The sequence below is a fragment of the Cyphomyrmex costatus genome, unplaced genomic scaffold, assembly GCF_001594065.2.
Source record: "Cyphomyrmex costatus isolate MS0001 unplaced genomic scaffold, Ccosl1.0 scaffold30, whole genome shotgun sequence".
Classification (NCBI taxonomy): Eukaryota; Metazoa; Arthropoda; class Insecta; order Hymenoptera; family Formicidae; genus Cyphomyrmex; species Cyphomyrmex costatus.
The window spans coordinates 3,023,372-3,050,423 of record NW_017277125.1 but is presented as its reverse complement, the minus strand read 5'-3'; the positions used below and the strand labels follow the sequence as shown (position 1 = coordinate 3,050,423).

Here is a 27,052-nt window from a genome sequence, read left to right as displayed (position 1 = left end):
TAAATAAAATCTATAAAAAAGAACATGCTAATACAAATAAAAGGAGAAGATAATAACATTCATTTTCATAGAATTCTATAAATTAATGTTAATATTCTCAAAAAGCTTAGGAAAATATATGTACAATCACAGAGGAGATTGATTAACCTCTTATAGTAGGTAGATGATCAAAATTTTGCTGATGTATCGAGGAGCTCTTCGGCCGATTTTCACTTTGGCTATGAACAGAAGGTCCAGCCTTAGGTAATTGGGGTAACACCATTTGACTATAATTGGTATTCTGTAATTATAATCGTATTATACATGTATATTAATTCATACTCTTAGATTACTCTCTTGCTGTTCGATCATTAAACTTACCCTAGAACGTTCTCGATATTTTTTAAGTTTTTCAAACTCTTCTGTCTCGACATCTGGCATTTTAAAATGAAAATTATCGAAATAAGAATGCCGCAATAATTGTTCGCACGTCCACCTTTCATTTGGATCCTTATCCAAACATTTGTTTAGGAAATCCAGCTATAAACAGGAGAGATTTATTTATTTCTACAATATATAATTATGAAGGTATATGTATATTATTGTACATATAGTATATTCTTTTTTCGGTCGATTGTGGTTTAAATTCAGATCAAAGTAAATTTGTTAATATTACTTGTAAAGTACTGCCATTTCCGCGGGGTAGAGCGTCTTCAAGTGGCGTACGTGTTTGCGGAGTTGGAAGAGTGATACCGGTAAAGAATTCATTCTGTTGAAAGATGGCCATGTGTCTCGGTAAAAGGTCACCCAGCGTTTTTCTTATTAGATATAGTTGATCCACATCGGATTTTCCTGGCCACAAGGCTTCGCCCCGTATTAATTCAGCAAACACGCAACCGATCGCCCATACATCAACCGGAGTACCGTATTGTGTGTCCCCAACCTGCCCCGAAAGACACATAGTCATCATCAGGTAACGATTTTATTGTAATTTAATAAAGAATTTTTAAAGAATTAAAAAAAAATTTTTTAATCTTCTCTTTGCAATTGAAAATTGAACATCTTTGCATGAAAGCTATGTTGTACAAAAATAAACCCGCAAATTTGAATAAAGACAAACTAAATTTTTGTAATTTTTGTAAATTTCCATCTCTTGTAATATTATTTTATATATTAAAAAAAGTTAGTATAACATTGGTACTGTTTCTTGAAAAGATATAAAAAAGATGAGAATTTAATAAAAAAAAAAAGAAACGATCGATGCTTTATTATCACAAACGTGAAACAGTGATCAAAAAAGTTCCTTGATCAAGTTCATCGATCGTATTAGTAATACGAGCCAAGATAAATTAAAAGTATTTGATAAAAATGGTTAGAGACGTGGTGTTGACATGTAGTTTTGTTGATCGTGCTATCCATGCACGATCAATGGAACTGCTATCATCTTTCTTGTAAAATCCGAAAATTTTACAATTGTGTTTCCGGATATTTACCAACAATTCAGGTGCTCTGTACCATCTGGTTGCAACATATTCCGTATAGTTCTCACCAGGACTCAGCATACGCGCGAATCCAAAATCACATAACTTTATTATGCCTTCGGAGGTGATGAGGATGTTTTCTGGCTTTACGTCTCTGTGAACGCATCCAAGACGGTGGCAGTAGGCGACACCTTGCAGAATTTGCCAAGTAATTTGCCTCGTCGTGAGATCTGGGCAACCGCTAGGATATTTCTCCATTTCGTTCAAAAGGGTATTTTCACAATATTCGAATACCAAATGTAACTTCCTCTTCCGTCTGAAGACTTCCAGAAGATTGACCAAGTTCGGATGCTTGAGGTTCTGTAGATCAAAGGAAAGTACTAATTTCCAACTACTAACCATTTCATTACATCAGTAAAATTAATTATGTGAATTATGTCTATAAAAGGATTTGCGACAAATCGAGAGACGATCAGCGTTTCTCTAGTAAGCGCTTCTTCTCTTTCAGAATGAAAATACTTTTGTAATTTCAAGAATAGGTTTTTTCTTACAGGCAATTTATTCGACTTCCTCTCTTTCACCTGCAAATTCTTAATTCAATCCTAAAGTTTGTACTTATAATTTCGCAGCGCTTTATGAGTAAAGTACTGCGAAGAAATTTTTGCATACTGGTCGAGAGATGCAATGCTCTTATTGTCTACCGAACAAAGAACAGCCTTGAAGCAAAATGTCAAAACGTGGCAGTATATAAAGGGGCTTATTTGAATGCGCATACGTTTGGTGGTGAACCCGCTGATTGTAACGATAATATTAGGTCGGTAAGACCGTAACACGCCAAGATATTGACCGCTGCCCGGTATTGACCGTTGGCTACTTCTCGCAGCCATTATATTGCACCTGTGTGAGCTCCTTATCGTGTAAATAAGAACACCACTTCCTTACTTAGAATGTACCTGCTACTTGAATTCTATCTTATAAGCAATGGCAAATTGAAGAAGCAAGAACGATAAAATTTATTAAGTATAAATCTAGAAATTCTACTCGTATATATTTTATTTTTATAATTATATCTTTATATGTACATACATATATAAATCTTAAAATACTATAAAAACGGGAATAAGTTATATAAAGAAGAAAAGTAAACGAATAAAAAAAATAAATTTATGAACGTATCTAAATATTTTAAGTTGGTCTCAAGAGACTAAAATTATCGCACCATCATCGTTCTATAATATGAGTGGAAACTAGCGGTTGCGAACGTACACGTTACAGAGGTCGTTCACCTTCAAGAATGCGACCCTCGGCAAACTTGATTATTCCGTAGATCGATCGAATTGAAAAACTTCGAGAGTCGTATCAGCGATTCTTATGATCTCTTTTGTATAATAAAAATTATTCGCAAAATGTTTACCGCAGAGATTATTACGATTTTTCATTCACTTTCGGTAGATCGAAAAAAGGATGATAATTATAAATAAATCCTGGTAAAAAAATTTCACTGAAATTAATCCACGTTTTGGAACACTTCAGTAAAATTTCAGCATTTTAGAAAAAATTGAGTTTCTCTTTCAGCGATTTTTCGTTAAAAAATTCATTTTTATCATTTCGGAGAAATTTCAGTTTAATTTCAGCAATTTTTCAGTATATAATTTTTGGCTGTAAAATTCACTTTCAGTGAAGTTTCAGGAAATATTTCAACAATTTCGCTATTCCAAAACGTGGAATAATTTCAGTGAAATTTTTTCACCAATGTGAAACATGTATTTTCGACAACTAAGAAAACTAAAGGGGAATCGAAAAGAGGAAACTGACCTTTAAAAGACGTATTTCCCGGAGTGCGATCTTACGTATTAGGGGATCATCTTCAGTCTGCTGAAACTTCTTTACAGCTACCAATTTCCCAGTTTGCCGATCCCTACACTGGAAGACGACGCCATAGCTACCCTCGCCGAGACGCGCCAGACGTTCGTAACGCTCCATGGCTTTGCTCGGCGCCCGAGACCTGTGCAAAATCATTTTTTACGATATTACTGCTGGATTTTCATGAAATTTCACACTGGAACTCGTGGGAAAATCGATAATTTACATCAAGCCGATATACATATATATTTGTGTAATGTAAAATTTGAACGGATATCAAACTTTGCAACCGCACCTCCAAATAATATAATATTAAACCAATTTCTGAAATTAATAGCAGAAATAGTATTCGTACAACACCTATATATCTCACCATTTACTCGCTTTAAAATAATTGTATAAGGTATCGTACAATACTGCTTTTTGTATCAGTAAAATTAAATTTTAATGAATTCAATCAATTTAGTCGTCGCAATACCAGTGAAATATTTTCGAGAATTAGAACCTCTTTAAATCTTTGTGTTCAGAAGAATATTTAATATTTTCTTTTCTCTCTCTTATTAAATGATCGATTGACTAAATATCGGTACAATGCTTCGAATAATTTCTGTTTTTATACACAGAGCGCTAAATCGACGTCCAATTGTTTAATTCTTGAATAGAAACCCACTTTTTATATTTAGCAAGACATGGTAATGACGTCAATTGTTGCGTAAAGAGCATAGTCGTATCGCGATGTACGGTACCGGCTGGACTGTCTGCGTTCCAATGGATGACCAAGGGTCAAGCTACCCCACGAGTTTTGCTTTATTCGAATTCGTTAGCGCAGGCGTAGATAGAGGGCTGGTCAACTAACGATTGCAATACCGATTCGAAATAATACCTCTAAAGCAGCGCGATATCACGATATTTCGATATTCATAATGCACAGATTGCAATCACTACTATCAATCAAGCAGTTCGTCAGAAGGATATAAAAGTTGAATGAAGTCCTAATATCGTTGTGCAATCGGAATCAAGGTTGTGCTTCCAAGATTAAGAATTTCCGTAAAAAATGAAACGAATTGTTCGATGACACGAATGTGCTTTTTAACATTTAACACTCAGCTGATTGATGTGTGTACAATATCGATTTAGTAGAAATCATTTCTACTGAACTATTGTAGATGATTAAACAGACTCCATAGGATTACGTTATTTCATATATCGTTATTAAATATATATCTTCTTCATAATTAATTGATTCGAATTTGGAGAATTAAATTAAAAGTCTCTTACCACTGTGGTATGCATTGTCGATAATTTGCAAACCTCACGTTGTTCATCGTACCGATGTGTTTGCGAGTAAATAATGTGACATAATAATTTCTGATGTAAACCGTATGTATAATTAATCTTGAAAGTTAATTGCTGCATCCAGATATGAATGTAAATCAACGAATATGAATAGAGAACTTGAACCACGTTTGACCAGGTTATGTGTATATTACAGAGAAACATGAAAAACTGTTAAAACACATTTGTTAAATAGCTAAATTCACGAATGTATACTTTCAAGAGATTGCAAATATATTATAAAGAATTTTTTAATTAAAGTGTTATCTACTATATTTTTAATTACTTTTTAAAGAAATCTCGTACTAATAATATATATTCCTTACAGTTTCTTATATAATCACATTCACGACTTTTTTGGTATATTTAAAAAAGTGCGCTCTATTTTTGGAATTTACATTTATTACAACAGTCGCATAAAATTGTTTAAAAAGTAGAAGAAAAAATAGAATATCGCAGTATTTAATTCTTTTCAGATAAAAGCATCTTGAAGAAAAAGCAAAGTGTAACATATTTAAAATCGTTTTAACAAAATCATCTTACGGAATATTTGCGTATAACATATTATACTATTTTTCTAAAAAAAAAAAAAAAACATTAATATGAACGTTATAAATATTGAAAAGTTAAAATCATTCATTTGTAACGTTTATTTATTACAGATAAAATCATTTTATGTAAGTAAAATTGTACTGATAAAAAATTTTTTTTTAATGTGACTTGTGTGTGTCCCACGCGCGCGTACGTATGTAATCTTTAATATATATTCGTGACATTTCTCACAAGTGCTATCTTATAATTCTGCAATAATAAAATTAAAATTTTTCAATGATTCACACGTGATTGAATCTAAATTCTATAACATATGTATGTCACATGTCCGATTGTTGCACGAAGTTTTCAGAAATGTTTCAACTTTTTCATGTGTAATAATTCTAAAGAGATTCTGCAACATGTTACATGAAATGTTTTAACATAAATGCTTTTAAAATCTACAATAATAAATTGAAAAACATATTTAAACAGAATAAAACTTATCGTGACATTAAACTGATGTTAAAATGGCTTCAAAATGTTCAGTAAAAGATGAATGACGATTCGATTTAACGTCACTTTGACGTTAAAACATGTTATTGTGTTGTTCCACTTAATTGTAAAAATACCTTTGTACATACATAGGATATAAATAATGATATTGTGTGGAAATTTCAGGTGTGATAATGATTTTTTAATAATGATTATATATACATATATAGTATATACGTATACATACATCCTTATTATTATACATATAACAATATATTATTGAGACGGAAAAAAAGTTATTTTACAAAAAGAAAATTAATATTATCAAAATATGGACGTGAAAATTTATTTTTTTGCAGTAATGAATATATGATGTTAGGCAAATAAAATATTATTGTCTTATATAATGCATTATTTTTATTAAATATATTTCAGAAATCATATTTATTATATTTTAATGAGATTACAAGTACTAAATAAAATCATGTAATTAAAATACTATATTTTATACATAATATTTATTGTATCTATAACGTTTTAGTTGCTTATACTATAGTTTTCCGAATATAATAAATTTAATTATCATTTTTGAGAAATACTTTAAGTTTATTTCAATAATAAGTTTTGTAATCTGTAAACAGATATAAAACTTTTAATCAATTTTAAATACTTTTCAGAAATGACCTTTGAATATATTATTTTTAATTGATAATAACAGTATTTAAATTTATTATATGAACATAATAAATTTAAATATTACTTAAGAGTATCAATTAAATATGTATTTAAATATCATTTCTGAGGTGAAATAGCTGAAACCTTTTTGAAATATTAATTGCTGACCATAATCTTCTTGATCGAAATAATTACGGTAAGCAATATTTCGAAAAGGTTTCAGCTATTTCTGTAACTTTTTGATAATATTTCAAAAAGATTGCAATTTCTTTCTGTGACCTTTCAATAAGGTTTCATGTGTAAGAATCGCGGACATTTTGCTATTCCAGAGTTGTCTCAGAAATGTTGCAAACATATTCCGCAACTTTCATAAAATGTTTTATTTTTCATTTAAAATATTTCTGAAATATTTCTGAAAACTTTTGGTGCTGTGTATGCATGGGAAATATTGAGAATGAATGAGCGAATGAGATGATAATAATATCTTATTCATATAATAACTTTTCGTAATTATTCTCAACTTTGAAGATTCGATCATTAAAGAATCCAATTTAGAGACGATATTCGATGAGCACAATTGAAGGAAAAAAAAAACATATTGTGGATAAAAGAACATAGAAACAGTTACGTACAAAAACCCAAGTATAGAGTTCATGAAGTACCCTTGTTAGGTCACCCTCGTTGGCGAACATACCGGACAGTACTAATACGTTGAAGAAAGCGGCGGCTTTACGTTATTGTTGAACTCTTGATTATTGAAAATCGATATTATATATACGTTCTCTGAGTGAACGCCTATATATTCTGACCGTGAAAGAGGTCAAAATATTTTCAACTGTTGGACGGAGTACACTACAGTGAATGTTACATATGATACAAGGCGTGAAAATATGGAAATACGACTCTTTTAGATAATACATGCGCCCTATACACGCGTTTCCCGTGATGACAGACGATAACATAAATGTCATTGCTAATCGTAGCCGTCAGATTCAATCTCTTCGGCAAATCTTTCATATTCGTTTCTATTATAGCATTATATAAACTGCGGTACAATAATGAAGCATGAACTGTGAGCATAAAAATACAGTAAACAGATTACAACCCCTTTGGATCTTTATAAAAAAATCTCTGTCTTTTTTAGGTTTAAAAAAAAAATGGACAATCAGATTTTGGAGCTAATAGAGTATGAATACTAAAAATCCTGTTTACACAAAGGTGTTAAGAAAAATCAAATACCAGAATGAACTCTTGCAAAATAATAGATATTTATTGAAAAATACATTCGAAAATATAAGTATTTCACTAATTCGAACGTACGTTTGCGTGTTTTAACGATGTCGCTGCTTCGATAATAATCTAGTGTTTACCTTCTTGGTAGCAATGGTAGCGTGCTACCGAATAGCCAGAGCTTCCTATCTTGAAGCCATTTGTCCATTCGCAGGCTTCTCACAGGATTTTCACGCTACGAATGAAATGTTCATATTGCATCCCGACAAACACTGTGGTGACCATCGCGGATTTATTTCGCGTCGACATTGTTGACATAGCCTTCTGCCAAGGCGGACGGTGGCACTATAGGTTCTTAACGAGAAACGGATTTTCACTACACACACGACTGTTCTTATGCCTAAAACCACGTCAACCAACCGATCGATAATCCTTTAAGCTAATGCTTGCAATAGCTGCCTCACCCGCGTTCGCTAATTCGATTGATTCTTTATTACACATACCCGTATATACATCAATAATTACAAAACGGACTCTCAGAATTTAAAAAAAAAAACTTACAGGTAAATAAAAGCAAGCTAGTGACAGTCAATACAAATGGACAGTGCAAATTATTTGTGAAATAATTTAATACTCAGTAGTTGTGTGGAATGATGTCTTCTTTATTCGAACGTTATAACTCTCTTTGGACTCCTCAGCAACGTAGATACAAAATTAGTATTAATAACTTTATGTTCATAATAATTAAGTCACTCTCAAATTGATAAAGATAGAGCGTGACTAATCTGATAAATTTATTAAAGTTATTATTAAAGTGAAAATTGAATGCAATAATTTAAGTTACTTTTATCATCGAGAAACAAGAAGCATGTTATGTGAAGCTTTGTCATATGTATATTCCAATCAAATACAAATCTATCGAATTCGTATACATATAATGATTGTACATATATTTATTCATATTTTTATACAGAACATTATTTTACACAACTAGGGAACACACGGATTATAAGTCGGATATATATATGTATATTTTATTTTATTAAATAAATTCGTCATTTGTAACTTTGTATATCATGGCAACAAATTCTTCTCATATAAAGATTAACTTTTAGGATTTAGCGCAATATTCGGGATAAAACAGCGCTCTAATTTTCTACCTTTTTCTTTTTTCCTCGATGAATCGATTGCGGAAAATTTACAAACTACTGCAGTTATTCAGGTACGAAACTATAATCATTTTTACTAAAAAATATAAATATACATGCATATATATATATATATATAAATAATGCATATACAATACAATTCAATTTAACAATATCCACATTTTAGTTTTTAATCGATCTATAAATTTTGATTCTATCTCTTTTTATCTATAAATTAAAAATTGATCTCGTCTCTGGCAGTTTTTAATATATTTCTTATATTATATTTTTGTGCGCAAAGCAAATTCTCACGAAGAATATTTGGTTTAAGAAAAACGTATATCCTGCTCAGGTTTTTTTTCGAAAATGAATATATCTAAGGTAGAAAACTTCTTCACAAAAAAAGCAAAAAGCACAATATACATTAATTATTACAATCTATATTTTTACAAATTAAAACATTAAGTCTGTTGCACTACACTTTTAAATGTAGTGTTATACTTCTTTAAACGTACGTGAAAATTGTCTTTACTGTTAATGTTTCCAAAATTTTACATGAAATAATAGAAAATGTCCTTTTATCTGTGACTCAGATTACATATTCTTATATCAATTTAATCGCTTTTTCTCCAAGAAAATTACTGTTCAATGAGATTACATCAGAAAAGTTCGAAATATTTAAACACTCTTTGCATTTCGTTGTATCGTGGATGATTTAGCTCTCTCGACGTCTTGCGTTTCACCTCTTACAGTAAATGTAACGAAATATCTTTTAGTACGATCCATTTTCTCAGTCGGAAGAGCGATCACTTGTTTTTCCTCTCCGTGTGTCACTTCCACCTAAAAGACGAAGAATAACGTATATATAAAAAGAGATCAATATGCAGCTTAAAACATTAGAGATTAAAACATTAGAGATTAACAAGTCGTAATTTATTTTAATCACAAATCAAGATTAAATTTTGAGCAATGTATAATATTTTTTATTCGTGATAACAGATTTATTAGTTTCAATTTTTGTTTTTCTTCATTTTGTTACCGTCATCTGCCCTCTGCCGCGACTCTCTATTTTCGGAAGATGGTCCGCTCGATCTGGGACGCCTCCACCTACTGCAATTATAATCTACATTCACATTACAGAAACTGACTCTTTTCGGGCTTTATGTACATATATAGACAATTATAAATTTTAAAAATTGAGTAATTATTTTAACAAGAACATAGTTTAAAGAGAAAAGATATAAGAATGTTTTCTTTAAACCTTTATTTGAATATTTTATATATTTAAATATGAGCGTAATTGTAGAATGAAGACATCTCGAAAATAATGCGCGTTATACCCAAATGCGATAAAATATTAACATACGGTAGGTATATATTGGAATAGAAGTGTAAGCACTGGTTGCGTGATGACAACGATGAGTTTTTTGCGTGCATTGCTTGGCTTCTGTGCAAAAGTCTGGAGTAGTTGGTCTTCCCTGCAGTCTTCTTAATTGCTCATAGAGAAACGCTTCAAATTGCCTACAATTATAGTTTCGTAGTATTCAGTTATATTAATTATACTATTAAAATTACTATTATAACAAATACTATTGTATAAACACTCTGTGCAAAAATTATTTAATTTAATAATCAAACCTGAACGTTAATGGCCGATCATATTTTGCAACTCCAAGAGTAGGTCCAGACATTCCCGATTTGTGAAAGGCGTCCACCTGAAAAAGATTTCTCTGCAAATTTCGCGAAATACGTATGTCAATAATAATAATTACAGGGGAACGTTTAATTCTTTTTTCTATGATTTCTATGAAGAAATTAACGTTCTATCATATTTGTATTACAATATTAATAATAATTCCACAGTCTTACCTGCCTTTTTACCAATACATGTTCGTTCGCTCTACCGTGACGAATCTGTAATCTTTTCAGTTCCATCAATTGAAAGAAGATTTTTCTTTCGAGATGATAACGACGCAGACTAATTTGCACATCTCTGGTAATAGTTTCCATATTGAGAGCTTGCTGTTTCGCTGTATTTGGGCAACATTTTATGTTTCGTCTCCGTGGAATTCGCGATATTCTCGGGCTTGGTTCTATTCCACTGTCTATACCTCCGCTATCACGACGGTGTTTCCTCCACAATCGTTCTCGGTGACTACCATCAGCATTCTCGATCGTAACTAAGCGGTTAGTAGTTGTTGATTGTACCTAACAATAATAATGTTCGATCGATATTGATTAAATTAATCAAACTTAAATTTAATATATTTATTGTATTCATATAATTAAAATTTAAAAAACTTAATAATTTTTATTGATTATATAATATACTGATGTTTTTTATTTGAATGAAAAAATTTGTATATACTAACAATAAATATTATTATATATTAAAATAATTTAATACACCATAACAACACGTTTGGAATTAAAATTGAGATTAACAACTATCCGTGGTGAAAAAATTTCGCTGAAATTGTTTCACGTTTTAAAATTTTTATGGCGTAATTACTGAAAATGACCTGAAATTTCGTTGTTCGCTGAAGATGAATTTTTCAGTTAAAAATTCTGGAAATTAAATTGAAATTTTTCTAAAAGTGTTACAAAATATGAATTAATGTCAGTGAAATTTTTCCACGGTGTAAGTTTTTTAATTACTTGAGGCAAAGAGTCAATTCTTGAAGTTCTAGGTACACCTAAAGCTGTGTTAGGCGTCTCTTCCTCACTAGTGCTTCGTAAAACTCGCATTACACCAATTTCATTATCTTCTTCATGTTCTGTCTCGTGTTCAATATCCTCCCCGAGAACTTCTCTGATTTCTTTCTCGACTTCATCTTCATCCCATTCTGGACTGTCTAACACCGCGATTATCGCACTTTGACGAGGTGAACGCTCCTCAACACCTTCAAACGGGTGTCTCTTGGTCGATGACTTTGAAGATTTTCCTGTTCTCAGATTCTTTCCCGTAGATGGTCTCGAATGTCTCGTTTTCGCCGATCTCGAAAGCTTTGGAGAACTCGAGGAACTATCGTCGATATAACGAAAATCTTTATCTCCTAAAATCTTTGTTTGTTAGACAGATATTTGTTTATTGAAAATTGCTATTATATATCTATATGTATTATTGAAAGTACGACTACAAGCACCATTTTTAATAAAACATAATTATAAGTTACAATTATATGTGAGTGTATAAAAGATTATCTGGAGACACGGTAGTGTCTCGGCGCTAAGCCAAGCGCGCGACGCTGCCGTACCTCCTTTACGCGAATCTGAGAAATTCGTTTCATTCACATAATAAATGTTTTTCAATAGCCAGTAAAATCTATTTTTTTTTAATTTTGCACAAAATAATATTTGAAATGCTAGCCAGAAATTCAAATTGAATCTGCGTTATATTTTTATAATTTTTTGAATATTTAAAACTTTAATTAATTATATTTCGGCAATTTACCTGTTTTAGTTTCTAATCGTTCTCCCGACTTTTTGTCATGTGGTAAACCCGTCCTTTCTGGAGAAAGACTTTCTTCCACGTTCATCATAGAAATTCTCGATTCTGTTGATGATAAATCTACGGATTTTCCACGCGCGGAATCATCTAAGTTTTCTTTATCATCGTCTATTGATCGTTCAGTAAGTGTTAATGCTTCCTGTGTTTCATCTGTCTGTATTTTTTGCAAAGATTTTTTATCTCCGAGTTTATTCACTTCATCTTTGTCCGCTTTGGATTCAGCATCTTTGGTGATAATCTCTTTAGTAATTACTTTCTGCTTTGTTGAAACAGTATCTTTTTCCTCACAAGTCACTTGTACACCCTCGACACTTTCTTTTAAGTTGCTTACACTTTGATGTGCACCTAATAAAGTTTTTTTCATGGCAATTTTTCCATCTTGCTGCGAATCTTCAGAAATTAACGATTTTCCACTTTCTTCATCCGGACCCGTGATATGCTTTACTGCAACCGTAAAATTTCGTTGATCCTCCGAAATTGCAGTATTTTTATACTTATTTCATTTCCATTTTAAAACTATCTTTCTCTTTATCGAATAAACTTTTAGTAGAACTGGATTTGGAGGTGTTTAAATCGGATAATTTATCAAATGTCTCACCTTCGATTGCTTCTTGCTTTTCGTACAATGTGCTATCACTCGGTATTACACTCTCGAACGTATTTAACGTACCTAAAAAGAAAATTACTGTAGCCAGTGATTGACAAATACATTTAATGTATTAAGTTCTAATGATTGAAAAATTGTTATATATATATACTTAAAAAAATACTTTAATTTACTTCCTACAGCACAGACTTCAAAGCAATACTTTAAAGACGTCTATATTACAATAAATATCTCATAATTTATTGTAAATGTTTATGAAGGACGTCTCTTGGAAAAAGTGTGCTGTGTGGACTTGTAAAAAAATTATTACATTTAAATTCTTACTTTGCATCTGGTTAATATTTGCATCTTCTTTCGCATCTTCCATGCTGGGTGGCATCGTTCTTTTATCTTTTTCATCCTGAACTTCTTTATTCATTTGCGAACTTTCTTGCGTTAATCGCTGTAATTTTTCCTCCGAAGTATCGTGCGTATTAATCTTATGCGGCAATGCGACCTTACTTTTATCTGCAAAACCAATATCTTTGAAAGTTTCCTTTGTTTCCTCTATCACTGTCGTGCTTTTCCTCAAAACGTCGGAACTCATCTCCTTTGTAGTTTCCTGCGCTGACCTCGGGGTGTCAGGCATTTGATCTTTGTGAACTATCGCTGTGACAATCACTTGCTCCACGGTTTCCTGGCTAGTACTATCCGTCGCGTCTCTTCGATATCGAGACTCTGTTATCCTCTCGCTGCTACTTCCTTCCTCTTCGGCCGAAGAATGCTTCGGCTCTTCTATTACAACGCTTCTTTCTTCCTTGTCCGGAGATTCATCTTTATCGAATATTTTCGACTTGCTGGATCTGGACATTTTTCTAGAGCTACGTTTGTGCGTTTTGGTCAGTTTTGTCTCCTTTGTGCATTCTTTAGGTGTCTTCGATCTTCTTCCAGACACTACTTTTTCACACTTTTTTTCCAATGATCTTTTCACTACGATCACCTCTAAACTGTCGTCGCTTACGCTTCGATCATCATCATCTTCTTTTCTTAAGTTACTTTTCGCTTCCGTTTCATTGAAGCTTTTGCCCTTCTCGTGCTGTTTTTTTGCATGCTGCCGATGTTTGGCTGCTCCATTTTCTGTGTCATCGTAAGAATAATCACAACTGTCCGATTCAAACGATGAATTCGAATATTTCTCTTTATGTCTCGTCGACATTTTTCTACTTCGTTTCTTTTGCAGATTGTGATCATTGGTGGTATTATCGTCAAATCTATTGATTTATACATAATTTAAAAATTTAATACTTTACGCAGTCAATACCTTTGTTAGTGCAATACAAGAGGTGTTTAAAAGATGACGGACAACTCTCCATCTCTATTAATTATTTATATTCAACCGCCTAAATTTCTTTTAGAACGTATCTATTAAAAATTCGTCATATAACTTTTTATATAGAAGAAACAGTGATTCTATTAACTAGTTTTATATCGTCATTAATAAATTCACGAATAAAAAAATAAAATGCCAGGAACTCATAAAAGTAATAAGTATCATATATTTTTTTATGTAACAATTGACTAGAAGAGGCAGGTTTATCATATTTCAAACGTTATATTTTCTTTCGCATTATTTTGCATCGCGTAATGAGGCAATATCCGTTTTACCGTGCCGATTCGCTTCGAGCTCTTCTGTCATCCTTCTTCGAAGATATCTTCGACAGACGCACTTCTTCCTCACTAAAACTCCGACTGTCCCGACGAGTCAGCTTTTTCAGATTACCTTTCCGCCGTGTTCTTCTTTCGATCCATCGCTCTTCGTAATAGAGCTCAGGATGCTTGTGCCCTCGACCTCGTCTACAAGGACTACTGTCGCTCGCGGAGCTACTGTCGTCCTGTTTTATTCGGACCTTTGCTGTAAAAACTAAAATAATTTCAATGGCTTATTTTGTTATAATAGTATGGTTATATAATTACTGAAATATATTGCGATGGATACCCTATCGGAATATTAATCTTTAAAATATGAATATATATATTTGTTGCATTTTTATTTATTTAAAAAATATTCATTCTGTCAGTCCGATTTTTTTCGAATTATATATAAAAAATATATATATATATATATATATATATATATCCTCTACGGGTATATCTAATTAATCTGACCTTTGTTGTTAGGTGCAGTCTTATGCGTTCTCAGTTGCTGCACTGTAGAACCACCATGCATTTGAATGAGTTTCGCACAATCTCGGTGTCCTCTATAAAGAGCTGCGTCCAGAGGAGTCATCGAGTTACCCTTGCTGGTTCTGAGAACCGCATTAATTCTTGCGCCATGATCCAAGAGAACCTTGCACGCGTCCAGATGACCGTGCAAAGCCGCGACATGAAGAGGTGTCTTGCCATCGTGAGTAGCGATATCCAACGTCGACGGTCTTTTTTTCACTAACCATTTTATCAACTCGATTCTACCGGACGCAACGGCCTCGTGTCCTATTCCTGTGCCACGCACGGTTTTAGCGTGAAGCGACCCGCCGTGCTGAGTTAGGATCTTCAAGGTTTCTAACTGGCCCTTAGCTGCGGCACAAAGTGCTGGTCTGAAAGACGAAATTTTCTTCAAAATACTTTTTAGTTTTTACAATAAAATTAGAGAGAGGGAGAAAGTAGGCTCAAAAGAACAAATCTAACGATATAAACAATGCCAATATATGAGCCGACATTGTTCATATGTGTACTAAAAATCTATTTATTGAAATCTATATACTGAAAGGCCGATTGAAAATCCAGATTTCCCAGAAACTTGGTAATCTTACGTTCTACCCTTTCGATCTTGGCGATTGGGATCGGCCCCGAGTTTAAGGATAAGAGCGGTGGCATCCGCGTGGCCCAAAGTGGCGGCGTAATGTAACGCGGAGCAGCCGTTATCATCCACGTAGTCCGGATGAGATCCGCACAAGTTGACGAGTACTTCTACGCATCTCGCATGGCCCCTCGAGGCTGCACAATGAAGTGCTGTCAGTCCGTCTTTATCCGAAGTACCCGCGGCTGCGGCTCCTCCGGCTCTAAATCAATGAAGAATTACAGTAACGAATTTCTTTCTTAATTTCTTTCGTAGCGTCACATTTTAAAATATTATTTAAATGAATAAAAATTAATTTTCTCAATGTTACCAAATAAATAAAAAATGTGAAAAGTTCAATACGATTATTAAAAAATTAATGATGAAAAATTACAAAAATTTGAATATTATTTAAAGGAACAAATAAGTCAAAAGCAGTCTAACGTTGAAGAGATTGACCTTGCTAGAGCCAACACCGCCTCCACGCTACCCGCGCTTGCCGCCCACAGAATCGGCTGCCGTCCATCCTCGTCCTTCGCGTTCACGTCCGCGCCGAATTCGAGAAGTGTTTGTAAAACTTTCAAGCCGACCTTCTTAGGAACAGCGAGCTCAGCCGTGGCAGCCGCACCGCAACATTGAGCGGCATAGTGAAGTGGAGATCCGCCACGTAAATCCGGGGTGGAAGGTCGCGCGCCGGCCGCGAGAACCAACCGAACGCATTCCGCTTCCCCACAGACTAAAAATCATTTTTGTATTTCTTCGATTGCTTTTTTTTTTATATTTTGGGAAAAGGAACGATGAAAAACAATGGGAAATACAATAATTACGATTTAGGACAAATTTATCAAATATATAGTATCACTAGATGAATTTTCTCGAGTCCGCAGATGTTTAGCCTCAGATTTCTCTAATGTTCTTTTTCAGTAACTGAAGCTATTATATGAATGCATAATAATTATTATTATTCTGTGTTTCGTAAGTTTTTTCAATCGTTATTGTTATAATTTTTTTATTACTTTTTTCTGTTTTTTTTTTCTCTTTCTCGGAAGGTCAAACTGTCCGTTTGAACCGTACATTTAAAGTTTTCTTAAAAGTGGATGACAGACTGAAATGCAGGCCGCGCGGTATCGTTCCTTCCGATCACCGGGGAAACGACGTGCCGTAATGGTCAAGGAAGGTTAGTAGGTCGTTCTGAGTAACGTCCGTTAGCGATCACGCGAGAAAGCATATCGCGATCGTTTCAGCGACTGACCGTACGATAGAAGTCCTTGGATTTCAATTGTATATGAAGCTTGCAAACGCGCGCGCGTGCAGCGTTGTTTTATTCGTTGTATTAGTCAGATGTATACGTATCTCGATTATATGTATATTCACACTTGTAAACGAAAAAGCATCTATTGTTAAAGATGACCAAACAATTAAATTGACGACGTTTATTTACATTGATTCGTCTTGTCTGGCTAATTCGCTGCGCATTTATACAGGCTCAACAAACGAGGGAATAATCACTTAATGTAATCGGTTTTTGTCAAAGCAAAGCAGAAATTTAAGATCGGCATTCACGGTTAGTTCTTGTTTCAAGATTTGTCTCAAATATAAAGTCTCAAAATGCTAACGCTACTTCGTGATTGATTTATGACAGTCTTATAAATATAAGCGACGATTGCGAATAACTGTCGAAGATCACAAGAATTCAAGGAATCTGCCTATCTCTAAAATAAAGGTATATTAACGATATAAATGATACGCTCGATAACGTTTATTAATTCAAAGAACTAAAAGTTGAAGGGAAAAGAGAAAAGTAATTTGTACAGTTTCCAAGACCGAGGTCAAGGAAAGGTATATACGTCAGAGGCAATAGCGAGAAGTACCAGTGGCCCAATGGAGAACGCTGTGTCCCTCGAGGTCCTTAGCGTTGACATCGGCACCGTTCGCTAAGAGAACCGCGACCAGCTGAGTGTCCCCGGCGATGACCGCGAGATGAAGCGGGGTGTGCCCCTCGGCATCAGGAGCGTTCACCAGTTCTGGTGCCGCCGCGGCAACGGCACCACCGGTACCCGCGTCCATGCAATAATGGAGGGCGTTTCTCAACGTACGATCTCTGTAAGCTGTCGTTTCCTCCTGTTCCCTCAATAATCTCAACACTCTCGCCCTGTCACCCTGTTGACAGGCGTGCATTAAAGGCGTAGCGCCGATGTGTAACACTCTGAAACAGTGCGTTTTTCTAAGGAGGAGAAGAAGGGGGACATCACGTTTCGTTATTGTGTATAATGTGTTTCTTTTCTGGCGTTTATAATATTAAGAAAAGCTTTATTACGATTCCTCGTTGAACATATTTTATTGATGAAAAACTAGTTTAGTGCTCTTAGTGTTTTTTGACCTTTTTTATTTACATCATTTTTTTTTTTTTTGCTTAACAAAATCTCGAGTTTAAAAAATTTTACATATTTTTGTAACGTTTTAAGTGAAATGTGTAATGTATAAAAAAAAATATATACCGAACATGTTTTATTCACATATGGAATATCAATTCCGATTGCATTACTAATCGCAAGAACGTATTACTCGTCTCTAACGTCAATCATTCGATGAATATCGTGTTGAATTCCGTCCGTCAACCAGATTGACTTGTGGACAAAAATAGAAGAGCAAATTTAAGTAAGTTCGGAAGAGAAAATCAATATCGAACGCGTCTCTACCTATAGGGTCTCCTCTTGCGATGATCCTGATGCTGCACAGCGCAGGGTGGATCTTGCGACGTCCCGGACGATCTGTGTTTCGACGAGCGATGATTCGGATGTGGTGTCAGCGGGGGCAAGGACACGTCGGCCACGCGATCCGCTTTTCTCGGTTGAGGCTTCTCCTGCGACTTGAGCGGAATCGGCGGAGTCTTAGTGTCCATGCCCGTCTCTGGCACCTACTCGCGACTACTCCGACCGGCCGCGCGGAAACATCTCCGGACCTCTCGACGGATCGAACCCATCGCGCCGAGGAGGACGTCTAGTCTCTTGACCCGAGCAGCGAAGTAGATCGGTGCGCGAAAGAAATTCGGTCGAAAGCGTCCATCGCGCGCGGGCGTGTACACGCGGGGGTGGTGTTTGAAATTTCAACGAGTTTGGCTTCGATGCCAACAGAGCCTATAAGATGGACTTATGCAAGAGAAAAATATAGATGTACACGCACGTGTGTGCATACTCGTGTATATGTATGTTACACGAGCTGATGAATAGGTAAATTCCAGGTGTCTCGCAGCACGCTGCGATAATAAATGGAGAGCTCCGTGTCGTAAAAATGAAACTATCGATTTATGTATCTGTGCGCGCGAAGGACGACGTTGCCGTAAAGTCTGTAACGATGCTCCGCATCCTGAAATAAGCATTCATTAGGGTACGACCCAAATTTTCGATTCTAAATCAAAGTTCAGGTACTGACCACGTGGTGAACTGACCAGGTCACTCGCTACCATAGAAACCAACGGCCACAACACGGGCAGCACGGGAATACCTATAAAGAACCATGTAATGGCTGATACCGCACGGCAAGGTCGTCACGTGTCAAATTCTAATCTTCACCTCGCGTTGATCGTACGAGCCATCATCGGGAACCCAATTACTTATAGGATGCGTTCGGCAAGACGCTATTAAAGCTATTTGTGTCATTCTATCTTTATCGTGCATTATACGTGAAACAAAGATAGAATATATGATGCTAAATAGCACTAACAGTTGCTACCCCCGAACGCATTCTTAGTACCAAGGGACTATTTAACTATTATAAAAGTCGCGATATGATGTGTCTTTTAGATCCGGAGGGATTAAACTATCGTTATTCTTTTTTTATAATCTGATTAATTTAATTTGTCCTTTATATATAACTTGGTTTATCCATTTAAACAATACTTTTATATTTACGTTATGTTTATAATTAATATTAATATTTGTTACAAAGAGATGACAAGTTAATTGATTGTATTAATCAGTCCAATATTTTTCAACTTTATTATTATTATCTATTTCAATGAGAGGGACGATTTGTTATAATTTTATAAATTAGATTTGTAATAGAGTTCTAAAGTAAATCAATAAATAAATTTGAAGCTTGCATTCTTAGTTATCTTTAGCTTGTATCTTAACTTTGAGTATCTTTTACGCAAATAAGATTGACATTAAGAATCTTATTAATAAGTAAAGTCTGTTTAAAATTAATAACAAAATTTTATCAAGCATGAACTTTTTAAAAACATATTGCATTAGTTATTAATTAACGAAGTAAATATCTCGACGTTTCTAATGAAGAAAAATTGCGTCTATGTCGATTAGAAACAGCCGCGCAAGTGAGAGTATAAGTAAGATTTTATATATATATGTATATTATAGTTCATAGCTTCGTGCAAAAGATATATATACACATACGTGCTTTCATACATAGATACGTGCAACGAACTCGCGCCGTAACGCGGCGATGACTGAAAATCGTTATTTTCGTTAATTTACAATCGATCCGTTATTGCTCCGTTAATAATTCGCCGAGACCTTCGTTTTTCGTGATATTGCATCATGAATATTTAACCGTAACGTCTCTGTCTTTTCGCGTTACGTGCACCTTTGATGTATCACACGTGTTTATTGTTTACGAGATCCAAATTGGTAATCGATCGAAACACAGCAGTGCATACATATCACGTGCATTTACTCATAAAAGTTAACAAATGAAACGGTATTATTCGCATTCTTATGCTGTATATATTTTTAATACAATATGAAGGAAGCAAATGAAAAAATAAAATGTATTTAATAATTCATAAATTATTTCTCTCTTTGTTTTAACTTTTACCGCGATAAGAGAAAGTAATAACTAAATTTATTATTACTTGAGCATGATAAAAGTCCATGTCTCATATTAAAATACTTAAAAACTTAACTTTTGTTGAAAAGAGATACAGATCTTATGATTTTTATTGTTTATTCCTTGTATTTTTAAGAACTTTAACAATAGAGGTACGTAATAAATAGATAAAATAATTATAAATTTTTATAAATTAATAAATTATATATTTCAAGCACAAAAGTTGAAATAAAAATATAAATTATTAATATAAATTTACATAATTAATAAAAAATCGTATCATTTTTACATTAAATAAAATATTGGAGAAATAATTAAATGAATAAATTAAAATGAAAAATAGAATAATGCGAAATTGAACAATATTAATGATGTAAATATGTACATTCATATGATGTCATTGGAACAATATGCAAGAATTTAGTCGATCATTCTAGTAGAATATTCAATATGTATATTTGATGTACTTACTTATACCTCGTTTTATGTAAATTACGCAACTAAATTTGGTGGTTTACTCATTATTTTGGCGCCAGAATTCAAAAGTCAAAGTTTGATTGTCAAATGTTACTTCGGCCACGAGGTTGACTCGTTATGGCGACGCTGAAACGTACCTTTAGAGGGTGGGAAAAGCACTGAACGCTCCGCATTACTACGAGCAAGTTCACATAAAGGTTGCTTAGATACCACCGCGTCTCAGAAATGTGTCAACAAAAACATATTTATTTTATCAAACAAGTACGAAAGATTTTTTAACTATGTTTTAATTTAAAACGTTAAAAATTAAGTGGTGTCAAGTTCAAAGTTTATATTTTTAAACGAAGAGCTTGAAAAATTGTTAAAATATAAAAAAAATCCAATGATAATTTAATTAATAAAAATAACAATATTATATATATATTGATAAGATTTATATTTTTTACAAATTCCGTATTCTAGATAAAATTAAAATTAATTATTAAAAATTACCACTTAAATAATAATTGAAAAATTTTTTTTTAGATAAAGAGATCCAAGTTAATAATGACTGTTGTGAGGGAACAATTGTTATTTCGAAATATGTATTGTATATAATCGAAATTTTTTTCAATTATATACTTAATAAATATAATAGTATCTCTTTTAAGAAGTACGTATTTACGGAAAAGTATATGTTCGAGAAAGTTAGACAGTTGGGGGTATAGCTCAGTGGTAGAGCATTCGACTGCAGATCGAGAGGTCCCCGGTTCAAACCCGGGTGCCCCCTCATATATTTTTTTTTGTTTTATATTACATCAAATTGAAAATTGAACTCAATGTTCTACAAGTTAAATTTTTGTTAGCATTTTGTTGTAACATTTACTTTCATATAGATAGTACAGTAAAATATTATATATAAATTTTTCCTATATATATTTTAGTTTGTATTATCCATTATCTTTTTTTTTTATATATATATTTCTTTTTTAAAAAGGTAGAAATATAAATAAATTATTATTATTTAATTTTTTCTATTTATTAACAATTATAAATTATCCAATAAAAATTCAAGAACAAAACATGTTTACGTTTTAAACAATATTAAGTTATATATCTAAATTTTTTTTATGGGGAAAATAAAGAATACATTAAGAAATGCATAACATTTTTATTTTTTTTAATTTTATTTATAATTTTTATGGCAATCGATAGATTGTAAACAGATTATACAGTATAAATACTGCAAAAATTTACTCAAGTTTTTTATAGATATAAAATTATATCCAACAATAAAGCTAAAGAATATTATATAACAAACATGTGTATGAAAATAATACAAAATTTCTCTATTCTAAATATTTCTTTCTGCAAATATCTCCATTTACACTACTTTCTTACTACTTACATTTGAATAATCTCACATAATCATATGAAATTATCACATAATATCTTCTATCTTTATTTCTCGTTTTATATTAATTGCATAAGTGTGAAAGCTAAGGAGAAAAACTTTAAGATAAAAACAAAACAATTTCTCAACATGTAATTTTAAAATAGAGAAATATATTGTAAAAAATATATATATGTATAAAGTTATATCATAAATTTAATTTTGTGCGTTTTTAAATATTTTTGAAGATATTAAGAAAAACAAGAGGTTTATCTAAGATTAAAATACTTAGTATCCTGTTACAGATACATATTATTATAGTTTTATATTTACTCTAATATTGCTCTATTGGATTCAAAATTATTTTAACATAATATTAGTAGAGTCAACGTCAGTCTTTTAATATATAGTTTCTGCCAATATTAGCATTATTAAAGATAAAATGTTTTAAGATTTAACTTTTCACAATTGTACCTCGCTTTCTTAGCATATTCAAATCCATCTTTTTTCATTATATAATTCTAATGAATCAACAATTATTATCAATATTTAATTTTATATAATGAATAATATCTTATAATACTTGGAAGACTTAATGATATAATCATTTATAACTTTACTATTTACAAATAAAAATGAGTTTTATGGAATACATATGAGCTGTTCTTTTTTGAAAGTGGTATAAGTCCAATTAAACAAAAATGAGTTAATGCCAGTTGTAGTTAAACATAAAATCTATGTTTAATTAAAACTGGCATTGATCTATTTTTTTTTTTTAATTAGACTTACACCTTCAAAAAAAAACGACTCATATATCCACATACATTTATATTTATATTTGATCTAATAAGGCAACTTGTATATAATTTGAAATATTTAAACTAGTTTTTGATATTCATTTTGTATAGTCAAAAAGAAATAAAGAAATGTAGTATTATTTTGAAAAAAAAAAAAAATACTTTGTCATATGTGACAGCGATAGTAATGCTGACTTCAATATTTGTGTCAAACTTTAAAAAAATCGATAATAAATCGATAAAAAAAAATATTTTGTCATATGTGACAGCGATAGTAATGTTGATTTCAATATTTGTGCCAAACTTTAAGAAAATCGATAATATTCCGCAATGTGATTCAACATATCTTGAAACGCGGAAGAAGGTGATACACCAAATTTTTGTCTCCACAAATGCCTAGCAATGATATGTTGGCCCGATGTATGAGTAGCTTCTTGAACTTCTTCACAAATTTCAATCGCACTTTGCCAAATCGTTTCTTAAAATACAAAAGAAAAAATTACACGAAAACTATCTATATATAGAGAGATCAACATACAAAAATATTATGTCATTAAAAAAGTAATTACCGAGATTGTTAAGGAGTTTATTTTTACCAGGTGGATCGAACTTCTGTAGCTGTTCGACACTGATAATTTTGTATTGCCTCAGACTCTGTAAAGATTCATAACTGCAGCAACGAGCACGATCATTTGCTACTATATAACTTCCTGGTATTATATGCCTTGTAATTTCTTTTAAAGCTTCTTTTACCATGTTACTCTTATCAACTCCTGTTTGTAGTTTGTCCATTTTTTGTGGCTACAAAAATTATACAATTTAAATAATTTGAAGTAATAAGGCAGTGGTAATTAGTTTATATATAAATAGAATAATATTGATATATTTTTCTTATAATTAAAGTAATTTCTATTAAAATATTACCTCTGGTATAGCCTCAATCATATGTAACCATATGCGAGGTGGTATAGTATTTGCTTCTGCGACACATATTATTGTGTGCAAATTATTATTACGTTTCTTGGTAGAATTTATATCTGGCTGATGTTCCATCATATAACCACCAGGAAATTCATCCACAATTAATATTGCACCTTCGCTACCTAATAACCAATCCTCTGGATGTTTTTTAACATAAATTGCAGAAACTTCGTCACACCGCTCATATATCTTTCTTGCAACATGTTTCTTTACATCTGCAATAACATGCACATGCATTTAATGCTATATATTATCCTGATTATTATGAAATATTTATATAAATATAAGAACCTATATAAGAAGAGGTATCTTCAAAAGGAATTTTTTGACACCATCCTAATATCAGTTGAAGGCACATTTTCAGATCACATTTAATTCCAAGAAAGAAAGACTTCTCCCTTATGGACTGTTTTCTCATACAGTCAGGACAAGACCAAATATATTTGTCTACAATTCTTGCAGGGTTCCATATTAAACTTCGTCCTTTACAATCCGCATGAGGACAGTTGGAGACTGTACAAATCAAACTCATTTCTTTCAACCAACTGCATAATTCTCCCTCGTGCCCCTGCTGTAGCATCGGTCGAACGACAACGTCAAATAATCCACATTGATCGCTAAAGTTCTGTCCCAAGCAAGTTCTGCAAAAGTTCGTATTATAAGTAAAATGTAATGCAAAAAAAAGAAATCAATTTGAAAAAAAAAATGCAAATCGCGGAGTGCTTCATTTCGATAAGTCGTAAGTAAACTCCTGTTGTAATTAGCAAATGACATCATACACAATGTTATTACATACTTATCATTAAAAATTTCACGACTTTGATTACCTTGAATTTTTGGCCTTTGCGTTTTTCATCATTAATTCTAAAATAATAGGCAGTGTGCTTAGCTTAACTTTTGTGTCTAACAAATATACGTAATAACGACGAATAAAAATTTGCTCACAATAAACAAAAAGTGAACAAAAAAAAAAACAATTATAAGAACCTAACGCTAACAGGAGACGATCAAATGACCATAGCGGAATCCATTGTCGTCGATCATGTATGTATATGCATGATGCATGCAATTGCATGAGTGAAATAGGAATAGGAACTTTATAGTGGAAGAACAAGTAGCGCACTCGCTATACATTGGCGACATTGACAATAAAAAGCGCATGCGCTAAACGAGACGGCCTTATTTGAAATTGAGCGCTAAAGATGTCAATGCTAAATTATTTGTAAACAGTATAGATTAACAAATAAAAAAATTAGGAAATTATATCGAGAACTATATACAAGTGGACTGGAACATTAATGTACTGACTTACCTGTCATTCTTCCTTTATGATCTTTTTCAAAAAACTGTGCATCTATATCCGCACTCAAACTGATTGATTTTTATCTTTCTATTTTCATTAAGAAATATTTTAATGTAATGAGAAAATTTATATTTAATTTACATATCTATATAAAATTTATAGTTAATTGATATACATACTTATAAATAATTATAATTATTAATATAGTTATTAATAAATTATATAATTATCTTATAAAATTTAGACAATATGTTCAAATTATCTTCAATGTTTTGTATCTTCTTTTTTCTTTTATTAAGAACACGTTTTACAAAGCAAAATCTTGTGATAGTGGAAGTTGTGGAGGCTGAATACTACAGAGTTAGTGTTGATAGATACATTTTAACAAGGTTCCGAAAAGGTGAGTGCGGATAAGGATATCAGCACATTAATATAAAAAGTACTCTTTGAGTGACAGCGTGAATATTAGGCCGACACAATCATTCATTAATTTGTTCATTCATTCATTATTCATTCGGTCGATCAGTCGGTCAATCTGTCGAACAGATAGATAGGCAAACATTTTTCTACATACGCTGCACAAATACACTGCACTTTCATATGTATGCACTTGAAAGCTAAACGTATGATTTGTCTATATATAATTTTCTAGTGGAAAACAGTGCAAACGAAGATCACTGATATCATTCAAAGTACTTTATACAATATAAACAGATTATCGCTTAATGCAATAAATACAATAAAGCTACCTTCTTGTTAATTAAACAATTAACAATTAATATCATTACACAACAATTTATACAATTTATTTAATTATCAGTTCAGTCGTTAAGTATATCATGCATAGACACAACTTGTATTTATCTGATTTTCTAATAAGCGCTCTCGACGCCATTAATTCTATGAATTTTATTTAAATGTCTTATTAATAAACGTAACAAGAAGATAGCAACGGAAGAGCTTGTCAAGGAATACATCATAACTGATACATTCGTATATAAACAGCCTCTATAATTGATATTTTGAGGAAAAATTTCTCACGCAAAGACTACATTGCACGAAAACGTATCAACGTAGTAGAAGAAGCGACAACTTTGTTACAGATATTCGATTGCAAATTTGTGTAATCGAAAGTTTGGTGATAAAGTCCATCCTCAGTGAAATTATCTTTTTATAGGATCGCGACTGTCATTACTAACAATCCGTAAATACAGTTGGATCTTATAAAATATTTATCAGTGATATTGAGATATTCACGAAAACGAGTACAATCACCCTTTTTTATATTTCAGATATTGCGTGCACACACATAACACACACACACACACACACACACGCACACACACACAAGGAAGGCGCAGTTTCAAGACTTTACAACAAAAACTTCAATCACACCACATTCTATTCAGCCGATGAAAACGTAAACATATTACAATAGGATCCTACTGTAATAACAGTGGCAACTGGCAGATAAACAGACAGTTTGGCAGGCATGATGAACATAAAACCAAACATGTACACGTAACGTTTAACCAAACTTTTTCTTGTATATCCCCCTCTCTCTCCCAACTCACTCTTTTTTTTCTCTCTCTCTCTCTCTCACTTTC

The 27,052-nt window shown here is 32.5% G+C and overlaps 3 protein-coding genes and 1 non-coding gene across 6 annotated transcripts; 1 reads left to right on the top strand and 3 right to left on the bottom strand.

Moving 5' to 3' along the window:
- Positions 1–142: 142 nt before the first annotated feature.
- Positions 143–7,797, bottom strand: LOC108775463 (cyclin-dependent kinase-like 4). Of its 3 annotated transcripts, none has more exons than XM_018541842.1 (6): positions 7,730–7,797; positions 3,276–3,465; positions 1,473–1,820; positions 656–922; positions 361–519; positions 143–280 (listed from the first exon to the last, which is right to left on the bottom strand). In XM_018541842.1, the coding sequence occupies exons 1-6, from the start codon at positions 7,795–7,797 to the stop codon at positions 143–145; spliced, it is 1,170 nt and encodes a 389-aa protein (XP_018397344.1). The 3 variants fall into 3 exon arrangements, with proteins under 3 accessions (XP_018397344.1, XP_018397346.1, XP_018397345.1); XM_018541844.1 differs by lacking the exon at positions 7,730–7,797 and adding an exon at positions 6,992–7,049; XM_018541843.1 differs by lacking the exon at positions 7,730–7,797 and adding an exon at positions 3,994–4,052.
- A 1,618-nt stretch (positions 7,798–9,415) lies between these two features.
- On the bottom strand, positions 9,416–18,572 carry LOC108775363 (ankycorbin). The gene is made up of 15 exons (XM_018541692.1): positions 18,370–18,572; positions 17,542–17,876; positions 16,130–16,406; positions 15,645–15,893; positions 15,001–15,428; positions 14,500–14,746; positions 13,180–14,105; positions 12,847–12,918; positions 12,192–12,692; positions 11,396–11,808; positions 10,607–10,945; positions 10,376–10,452; positions 10,104–10,258; positions 9,777–9,847; positions 9,416–9,577 (listed from the first exon to the last, which is right to left on the bottom strand). Exons 1-15 carry the CDS (start codon positions 18,570–18,572, stop codon positions 9,416–9,418), a joined length of 4,455 nt encoding a protein of 1,484 aa, XP_018397194.1.
- Positions 18,573–21,689: 3,117 nt separating this feature from the next.
- TRNAC-GCA (transfer RNA cysteine (anticodon GCA)) lies at positions 21,690–21,761 on the top strand. The gene has a single exon. It is a non-coding gene; the product is annotated as a tRNA-Cys (tRNA).
- A 1,613-nt stretch (positions 21,762–23,374) lies between these two features.
- Positions 23,375–25,172, bottom strand: LOC108775495 (uncharacterized). Its single transcript, XM_018541877.1, has 5 exons — positions 24,970–25,172; positions 24,434–24,783; positions 24,086–24,357; positions 23,731–23,962; positions 23,375–23,639 (listed from the first exon to the last, which is right to left on the bottom strand). Exons 1-5 carry the CDS (start codon positions 24,999–25,001, stop codon positions 23,467–23,469), a joined length of 1,059 nt encoding a protein of 352 aa, XP_018397379.1. The 5' UTR covers positions 25,002–25,172; the 3' UTR covers positions 23,375–23,466.
- Positions 25,173–27,052: the final 1,880 nt, after the last annotated feature.